The sequence below is a fragment of the Balaenoptera physalus genome, assembly GCF_965194825.1.
Source record: "Balaenoptera physalus genome assembly, chromosome: 12".
NCBI classification, from domain to species: Eukaryota; Metazoa; Chordata; class Mammalia; order Artiodactyla; family Balaenopteridae; genus Balaenoptera; species Balaenoptera physalus.
In genome coordinates this window covers 78,209,494-78,217,225 of record NC_138897.1, presented here as the reverse complement: position 1 = coordinate 78,217,225, position 7,732 = coordinate 78,209,494, and the positions used below count along the sequence as shown (strand labels likewise).

General features: G+C 48.5%; 1 protein-coding gene across 2 annotated transcripts; it reads left to right on the top strand.

Moving 5' to 3' along the window:
• Positions 1–2,231: 2,231 nt before the first annotated feature.
• Positions 2,232–7,629, top strand: ALKBH2 (alkB homolog 2, alpha-ketoglutarate dependent dioxygenase). 2 transcript variants are annotated; one of them, XM_082417594.1, is made up of 4 exons: positions 2,232–2,427; positions 2,798–3,235; positions 4,048–4,246; positions 6,248–7,629. In XM_082417594.1, exons 2-4 carry the CDS (start codon positions 2,959–2,961, stop codon positions 6,552–6,554), a joined length of 783 nt encoding a protein of 260 aa, XP_082273720.1. In that variant the 5' UTR covers positions 2,232–2,427; positions 2,798–2,958; the 3' UTR covers positions 6,555–7,629. The 2 variants fall into 2 exon arrangements, with proteins under 2 accessions (XP_082273720.1, XP_082273721.1); XM_082417595.1 differs by lacking the exon at positions 4,048–4,246 and having other exon boundaries at positions 2,232–3,235.
• Positions 7,630–7,732: the final 103 nt, after the last annotated feature.

Genomic DNA, 7,732 nt, shown 5'->3' with positions numbered 1-7,732 from the left:
GCGCTATTTACAATAGCCAAGACATGGAAGCAACCTAAACGTCCATTGACAGATAAATGGATAAAGAAGATGTGGTATATACACACAATGGAATATTAGCCGTAACAAAGAACGAAATAATGCCATTTGCAGCAACATGGATGGACCTAGAGATTATCATACTGAGTGAAGTAAGTCAGAGAAAGACAAATATCATGATATCACTTATATGTGGAATCTAAAAACATGATACTAATAAACGTAGTTACAAAACAGAAATAGACTCACAGACATAGAAAACAAATTTATGGTTACCAGAGAGGATGGGGCAGAGATAAATTAGGAGTTTGGGATTAACATATACACAGTACTATATATGAAATAGATAAACAGCAAGAATCTACTGTATAGCACAGGGAACTATATTTAATGGAACCTATGATAGAAAATAATCTGAAAAAAGAATATATGTATATATGTATAACTGAATCACTTTGCAGTACACCTGAAACTAACACAACATTGTAAATTAACTATACTTCAACTTTTAAAAATGGTTTAAAAAAAAATCCCTGCTTCTTACCAGTTGGGAAGGCTGCTTCGCCCTCTCACGGAAGCCCAGCTGCTGTGACATGATGAACCTGGTTCTCAGCACAGTCACCAGGCATACCCGGCTGTCCCTTGTGTGGTCTTTACACCTTGCACGCACTGTCCCCCTGCCTGGAAAACCTCAGGTCTCAGCTCGAGACCCTTCCTCTGAAGGGCCTTCTCCTCCTGCCCCACTTTCTAGCAGGTCACTCTATTTATAGCTTCTGTACTATCTAAGATGATCTTATTGGGACTTCCCTGGAGGTCCAGTGGTTAAGACTCTGCGCTTCCACTGCAGGGCACGCGGGTTTGATCCCTGGTCGGGGAACTAAGATCCCGCATGCCTTGTGGTGTGGCCAAAATAAAATAAAATAATCTTATTTATTCTCTCCTTGTTTATTTCTGTCTCCATCTCCAACATGTAACCTAGGTGAGGGCAGGGACTTGATCCTTGTTACTGCTGTGTTCCAGCGCCTAGGACAAGGAGCTTGATGTGTAAGAGAAGAGATGCTCATAATTTAAAATTATTTTTAAAATAAGAAAATAAAAGCCACTTTGAAAAACAGTTTGGCAGCTTTGTATGAAGTGACACATACTCTTACCATGTGCCCCTGCAATCCCACTCCTACGTATTTACCCAAGTGAAATTGGAATCTATATTCACATGAGAGCTTGTACATGAATAGATATAGTGACCTTATTTGTATTTTCCCCAAACTGGAAATAACCCAAATGCCCCTCAAGTGGCAAGTGGGTGGACAAATTGTAGGGCATGAGTACAAGGGCAGCTTACTCAGCAATAAAAAGGAATAAACTGCTACGAACAATATGGATACATCTTAAAAGCGTTAGGCTAAGTGAAAGAAGCTAGACACAAAGCCTATATATTGTATCATTTCATTTACAAGAAATTCTGGAAAAGGTAAAACTCTAGGGACAGAAAACACATCAGTGGTTGCCAGGGGCGGGGTAAGGGGCGAGTTGATAACTAGGAGACTTGGGGGAATTTTACGTGATGATGGAATTCTAGATCTTGATTGTGGTGTGGTCACACAACTGTTTACCTTTGTCAAAATTTGCAGAGCTGGATGCTAAGAAGATTCAAAACAAAGCCCCCAACCTCTTTTCCTTCCATTGGCCGAGAGAGAGTAAATAAAAATTGGTGATAATAAAAGCTGACATTTGTTTGAAGCACAGAAGCCCTTCTCACACATCCTCTCATTTACTCCTCATGGTGTTCTCATGGCATAGGTTTTGTAGTCCCCACTGTTTAGAGAAGGCAGTTCAAGCCCAGAGGGGTTAAGTGACCTGTAGGAGCCACACAGCTACAGTTGAGGAGACAGAAATGGAAGTTACAGGGTCTGATTGCAGAATTCGTGCTCCTATCTGCGACAATATGCTGGTTGGCCCAACTCCCTGTCAGGAAACGAAATTAATCCCCAGGGAGAGATGATACCGAACAACAGCTCCCAAACCACCGGGGACCCTGCACTGCTGCGGAACAAATAACGTTATCCAGAAATACAGCGGTGCTTGCAACGCTCCCGGAGGGCCAACAGGTGGCGCCCGGAGGCCGCCCACCGCTTTGTTTTGCAGATTTGCCTGGATTTTCTCCAGTTCGCGGCTGAAACCTACCCGGAAGCAGTTCTGTGGAGGGGGTAAGTGTTTCCTCTTTCCCGTAGGACCTTTCTAGAGTGTCTGGGAGAAGCGGAGCTTCGCGGGAGCTGAGAATTTAAAGAGAACCCTCGGCACCGCCCAGCCCCCGCACGTGTTACAATTCTTATTTTCTATCAGAATTCGGCGTGCTGGTGTATGACCACGTTTAACCGTTGCTACATTTAGATTCAGAATCATGCCCTTGTAAGGATCGCAATACTTGCCTGTTTTAATACTTGCGTGGGAGGCCGGCCAGTTATCTACCCCCCACCCCCCAGCCTGTCCTTTGCAGGGTGGAAGGGAGAGAGAGACATACTTTTCTTGGTGACTTTGAGCAAACCTCTCCCCCTCTCAGTGTGTCAGTTTCCCCATATGTAAAGTGAGGGTTTGGGTTGCAGTTTCCAAGTTTGCCATTGGCATGCGAATTCCGGGGGGTTGATGTTTCTTTAAAAATTCGGATGTTTGCGGGTGGAGGGCAGGCACACGTGGGTTTTGCAAGCTAGGCAGCTGATTCTAATACCTACTCAGGTGTGGGAGGGATCCTTCCAGCTTTAACCTGTTACTTCCTTTATAGGACATGGTGTTAAACTTTAAAATGGAAACTTAAAACCTGGAGGAATGCCACTGTGAGACCACTTTGCAGAGTGGATTTTGGCATTTGGGACAGAGCCTGGGCAATCTCTCTCTCTTTTGGGCTGGCCACTGGCTACCAGGTGTTTGCTTTGTGAAGACTAGATGGACAGATTCCTGGTGAAGGGGGCTGTCAGGGGCCTTATGGGAAAGAGGGAGCAAGAGCAGACCGGAGGAGGCCCAGCAGGGTTGGCCGAAGAGGAGGGGACCAGTGGGAAAAAGCCCAGGAGAGCAGCCCCGGGGAGTGGAGTCCACTCGGCAGGCCTCAGCTGGAGGCACATTGGAGCCGAGGGCCTGGACTGCGATTACACAGTCCTGTTTGGCAAAGCCGAAGCAGATGAGATTTTCCAAGAGTTGGAGAAAGAAGTGGAATATTTTACAGGTAAGCGGGGGACGGTGGGGTGTGTGTGGAAGGCTTGTTGGATAATAAAACTAGTGGTCCGTGTTCAGGGAAATCTGAACCCAGGAGCCATGAATTACAGATGAGTTTGTTAATTGCCTCAACACATATTCTGGGCACCTCTGGGCCAAGCAACTTGCTGGGTGCTTGGGATACAGACTTAATTAGTAACAGGGATCTCCTGTCCGCTGAGAGCGGAGAGATGGTAAATTACCAGGAAATTCCTACGCACAAGGTTCTCAGCGTCACCTGGAGGACTTTGTCGCTTGTGAGAACACCATTGCTAGCCCTGCCCCTGCAGTCTAGTGTCTAGAGTTTCCGGGTGCTACTGATGCTGCTGACCCGGGGACCACACACTGAGAACGGCTGCAAGGTGGCAGAGCTCGGGGACGGGGAGACGTGGAAATGCCCACGGGAGACCCAGCCTCCATCCTGAGCTGCATTAGCGCCATCTTCCATCGAGGCCCACGCCCTTTGTCCCCACAGTTGGCAAAATCACCGTGCTAGCGTGTAACCTAACTTCATTTTGCTCCAATTTCAGCCTCTGTATTACGGTCCTACTGAGCAATTAAGTTAGGGTGTTTTTATAAAAAACTTGGACTAGGGCTGTGTTTCTCCAAGTGTCGGACAAGGATCACTGTCCTCACATGAACGTTTTGGGCGAGCCACAGTGATTTCTGAGGAGGGGGTCCCCGGTCGGGGCTTTAGATGTTATTCCTGTTTTACTTCCTTTTCTGAATTCTCAGGGAGTGAGTGTGGATGGTCTGAGGCGCTGCCATGTTTCCCCTGCACAGGTGCGCTGGCCAGGATCCAGGTGTTTGGGAAGTGGCACAATGTCCCAAGGAAGCAGGCGACATACGGTGACACTGGGCTGACCTACACCTTTTCAGGCCTTACTCTGTCTCCAAAGCCCTGGGTCCCTGTCCTAGAGCGCATCCGGGATCGCGTTTCTTTAGTGACTGGACAGACCTTCAACTTCGTGCTTGTCAACAGGTGACACCCTAACTGTTTTTACCTTTTGCTTTTGAGGACAGTGGACTGAATTTTATAAATCTCCTGTCTCTTCCAAAAAGAAGAGTTTAGGATTCCACCGTACTTTACTCATTTGTACAACAAATAATTCTTCAGTGTAGTTAGGGGAGTAGTAGTGGAACACAAGCAATTAGCCTTTATGGAGCTCTCACCATGGCGGGAGTGAGAGGCTGCAAACTGATGAACAGGTGAACAGGATAACTTCCGACTTTGATAAGTGTCTCGTAGAACATTAAACAGGCTGATCTAAGAACGGCTGGGAGGAAGGAGTCTGGGTTTCTCAGCAGCAGCACTCGATGCTTTGGGCCAGATAATCCTCTTTCTGGGGCCGACCTGTGCACTGCAGGACGTTGGGTGGCATCCCTAGCCTCCACCCACCAGATGCCAGTACCACCCTGTGAATGAAAAATGTTGCCTGCCAGATCATCCAATGAAGGACGCTGGGCCATCAAGCCACTGTAGCCCTGAGGGAACTCAGGATGGAGACATAGCCATCGCCAAGCCCTCAGCCCCTGCAGCCACCCCCAGTGGTGCCCCCTGAGGGGACTCAGGATGGGAAAGAACAGGATACTGGCCCCAGAGAGCTGAGGTGCATATCAAAGGAATGATTTCAGTGAGCCCAGACTGTCCCATACACAGAAAAGCACTAAATTCATTAGCTCGAGATGTCTGGTTTTCGTTTGATTATCAGTAATCTTTTGATGTTCTAACGACCATGTTTTGTCGGTTCCTCCCTTACCTCTTCGGAGCAGTCCCCCAGAGCTAGCTGAGAGGCTGCCTCCTGGGCTTAAGTCCTCAGTTTTGTCCACGGAATGAAACATAATTCTCAGCTTTTAGACTGTGCATTTTTTTCAGGGGTCCCTTTGGTCAGAGCAACCAGAATGTCTCCAGACATTGCCTAGTGCCCGCTGGGGGGCAGAGTCACCCTGGTTGAGAACTCTGGGTTTAAGGGGAGATGGTTAGAGGAGGGTTCATGGAGGGGTGACGTTTGAGCTGGTGACTAAACCGAGAGAGAGCGTGAGCCACACAGGCACCTGGAGGGAGAGCAGAGGGAGCTTGGGGTGTCTCGAGTGGAAATCCCGCTGGTGGTGCTGGAAGGCAGTGAATGAGGGAAAGAGGGGTATGGGATGAGCTCAGAGGCCGGCAGGGGCCAGACTGGGCGAGGAATACGGCTTTTCTTCTAAGTGTAGGAAGAAATCATCTTACGCTGTGAAGGTTTACACATACAAACCCTACAGGAGAACTCTAAGACTCGTTTTTGGCCTCTATTGGTGAGGTTTTTTTGTTTGTTTGTTTTTTCCTGGCCATGCCACATGGCTTGTGGGATCTTAGTTTCCTGACCAGGGATCAAACCTGGGCCCCCTGCAGTGGAAGCGCAGAGTCCTAACCATTGGACCGCCAGGGAATTCCCTATTGGTTTTTTTTGTTTTGTTTTGTTTTTTAACTTTTTATTTTTGGCTGTGTTGTGTCTGTTGCTGCGCACGGGCTTTCTCTAGTTGCGGGGAGCAGGGGTTACTCTTGGTTGTAGTGCGCGGACTTCTCATTGCAGTGGCTTCTCTTGTTGTGGAGCACGGGCTCTAGGCATGTGGGCTTCAATTGTTGTGGCGTGCGGGCTCAGTAGTTGTGGCGCATGGGCATTGTGGCGCATGGGCTTAGTTGCTCCGTGGCATGTGGGATCTTCCCGGACCAGGGCTCAAACCCGTGTCCCCTGCATTGGCAGGCGGATTCTTAACCACTGCGCCACCAGGGAAGCCCCTCCCTATTGGTTTTAAAGCCTGTGATCAAAGACGGCTGATAACAAACTGAAAGGCTTGCCTCATCTGTGGACCAGATACAGCCCTCCAGCCCCTGCAGAAACCTGTGCTTGTGGCACTGTTTCCCTGCAGGCAAACGAGGGCTCTGGGTGTGGGCATGTTTCCACAGAGGGCTGTTCTGTGAACTCTGCTTGTTTTCTCACTGCAGGTACAAAGACGGCCATGACCACATTGGTGAGCACAGAGATGATGAGAGAGAACTGGCTCCTGGGAGCCCCATCGCCTCTGTCTCCTTTGGGGCTTGCAGAGACTTCTTCTTCCGGCATAAGGATTCCCGGGGGAAGCACCCCTCCCGGAGGCTGGGGGTGGTCAGGCTCCAGCTGGCCCACGGAAGCTTACTTATGATGAACCACCCAACCAACACTCACTGGTACCACAGTCTCCCCGTCCGAAAGAAGATTCTGGCTCCCCGGGTCAACCTGACATTTCGGAAAATCCTGCCTATTGCAAAGTAAAAACGTTTTTAACAGCTAGTACTTCTGTTAGCTCCTTCCTTCTCTACTCCAAGAGGGAGCTGGCATTTCCTTTACCAACAGGGAACATGGAAAAGGTTTAACCCAAGCGCAGGGCTTCTTACATACAATGCTGAACTCAGAAACAGGATGTTTGTATCGAATCGGTGGATTACGAAAGAATACCAGTTGATTCTTTTCCTAACAAAATGATTCTTTTATTGCTATAATACACAGCAGATACAAAAGGTACCTTTAGCAAAAACATAAATCAGCAGTTATTATGGCATAAACTACGAGTTTAACTTAGGTTTTTGCAGAAAGAAGCGACTTTGTAAATAACTTAAAGCTAGAAATGAGAGTATTTGGCTGCTACTTAATACCTAATGATTTACAAAAAATGAGAAAGTCGCCTTTAAGTCAGGGGAAGAGGCTTTGCACGGAGATCATTCACATTTACAACCGCGGCTCAATCCCTCCGACCAAAGATCTGCTTACAACTGAACGCTAAAAGGATGAGCCCCGTTCATGCCCGGCATCTCTCTTTAATGGCAGATTGCAAAGCGTAAGCAGCGGCAGAGCAGCAGTTGCTCAAAGCTACAACTTTGCCAGAAAGGTTAAGGTCACGTGATTGAGCATTTGTTTCCCCCAGACGCGGGTACCACGGGGACGTGCCTTACCACGGGGACGTGCCTTTCACCGTCAAAGCCGGGGTCTGTAAGGAGTCAGGAAGGGACGTCTGCCGTGAACAGACCAGAAGCTTTGTGCGGCTCCTTTCTCCCTGAGGTGTGTGGCCTGGAGAACTTCACAGTCCGTTCTGTCAATAGCGAGAGTTCCAAGTCCTCGGGATGCACGCTGGGCCTGGGGGAATGGGGATCGTCTGGGCCTCTAGCGCTTTCAGCTGACGCCAAGGCCTTGTCTGGGAGCGTCTGCCAGCTGGTCCCCACCAGGGGAAGCACAGTCCTCAGCCCGACCTCAGGTGACCTTTTGGACGCGTCTGATTACAAATCTTACCTCTGAAGAGTCAGTCTGCATTTGTTGTTGTTTTTTTTAAATAAAAGAGCCTAGCTAAAACATAGATACCCCTGTGTCATTGAAATTCCTTCGGCCCTGGGCTGCCTTCATTAGACTTACCTGAAGAGAGGGGAGGATGCCCAAGAGAGACCTTTTGTATGAGGCTA